Source organism: Antrostomus carolinensis, unplaced genomic scaffold, assembly GCF_000700745.2.
Source record: "Antrostomus carolinensis isolate BGI_N321 unplaced genomic scaffold, ASM70074v2 Scaffold47647, whole genome shotgun sequence".
Classification (NCBI taxonomy): Eukaryota; Metazoa; Chordata; class Aves; order Caprimulgiformes; family Caprimulgidae; genus Antrostomus; species Antrostomus carolinensis.
The window spans coordinates 1-855 of record NW_010330382.1 but is presented as its reverse complement, the minus strand read 5'-3'; the positions used below and the strand labels follow the sequence as shown (position 1 = coordinate 855).

Here is an 855-nt window from a genome sequence, read left to right as displayed (position 1 = left end):
GGGCAATGACATGCACATGGCACCCCGGGATGTCCACAATGCCCAGGGAGCCCCTGCTCAAAGGTGGAGTTGCTCAGGGCACCCTCAGGGTAGAGGCTACACAGCACCAAGCAACAATAGGGGCACCTTTGCCACCCCACGGCACTGTCCCCAGCTGCTCTAATGCCTTCATCCCCACGCACTGGGGACTGACTGCAGGACCCTCTCCTGAGTGCAGCATCCCTCACTAGAGGTCTGGGTGTTCTCCCATGTCACGTTCAGGCGGGGTCTTGCCATCAGCAGTGGGAGCTTGTGGGGGCGACAGGGTTGGCAGATGCCTGGCAGGGGCAAACTGGAACTCCTCAGGCACGGGGGCATCAGGCGTCTCCTTGCGGTAGAAGCCCAGCTCCTGCACCAGCTGGTTGATCTCCTCCCTGGTCATGTCGCTCAGGGGGATTCTCTGCACACAGACAGGGATTGCCGCCTGGTGCCAGTGGGGCACCAACCACCCCAGACCCTGCTGCAGCAGTGGATGCTGCGCTGGCTGCTCACCTCCAGCTCCTCGTATCGGTGGCTGAGGAGCACGAGCTCGGGGTCAGCACCGGGCAGGTGTTTCATCTCCAGGTTATGCCGGGGTGGTGCGTTAAGGGCCAGACAATCCTGGGAACGCCTCGGCAGCCCCCATCCTATCCCATCCTCTGTCATATCCCATTTCCTCCCATCCCATCCTCCACCCCATCCCATCCCGTCCTCCATCCCAACCCATCTCATCTTCCATTACATCCCTTCCCATCCCATCCTGTCCCAACCCATCTCATTCTCCATCACATACCATTCTGCCCTGTCCCATCCCATCCCATCCCATCCTCCAACCAT

The 855-nt window shown here is 60.7% G+C and overlaps 1 protein-coding gene across 1 annotated transcript; it reads right to left on the bottom strand.

The window, feature by feature from the left end:
• Positions 1 to 226: 226 nt before the first annotated feature.
• Positions 227 to 603, bottom strand: SELENOM (selenoprotein M). Its single transcript, XM_010172892.1, has 2 exons — positions 532 to 603; positions 227 to 439 (listed from the first exon to the last, which is right to left on the bottom strand). The coding sequence occupies exons 1-2, from the start codon at positions 595 to 597 to the stop codon at positions 227 to 229; spliced, it is 279 nt and encodes a 92-aa protein (XP_010171194.1). The 5' UTR covers positions 598 to 603.
• Between the last annotated feature and the right edge of the window lie 252 nt (positions 604 to 855).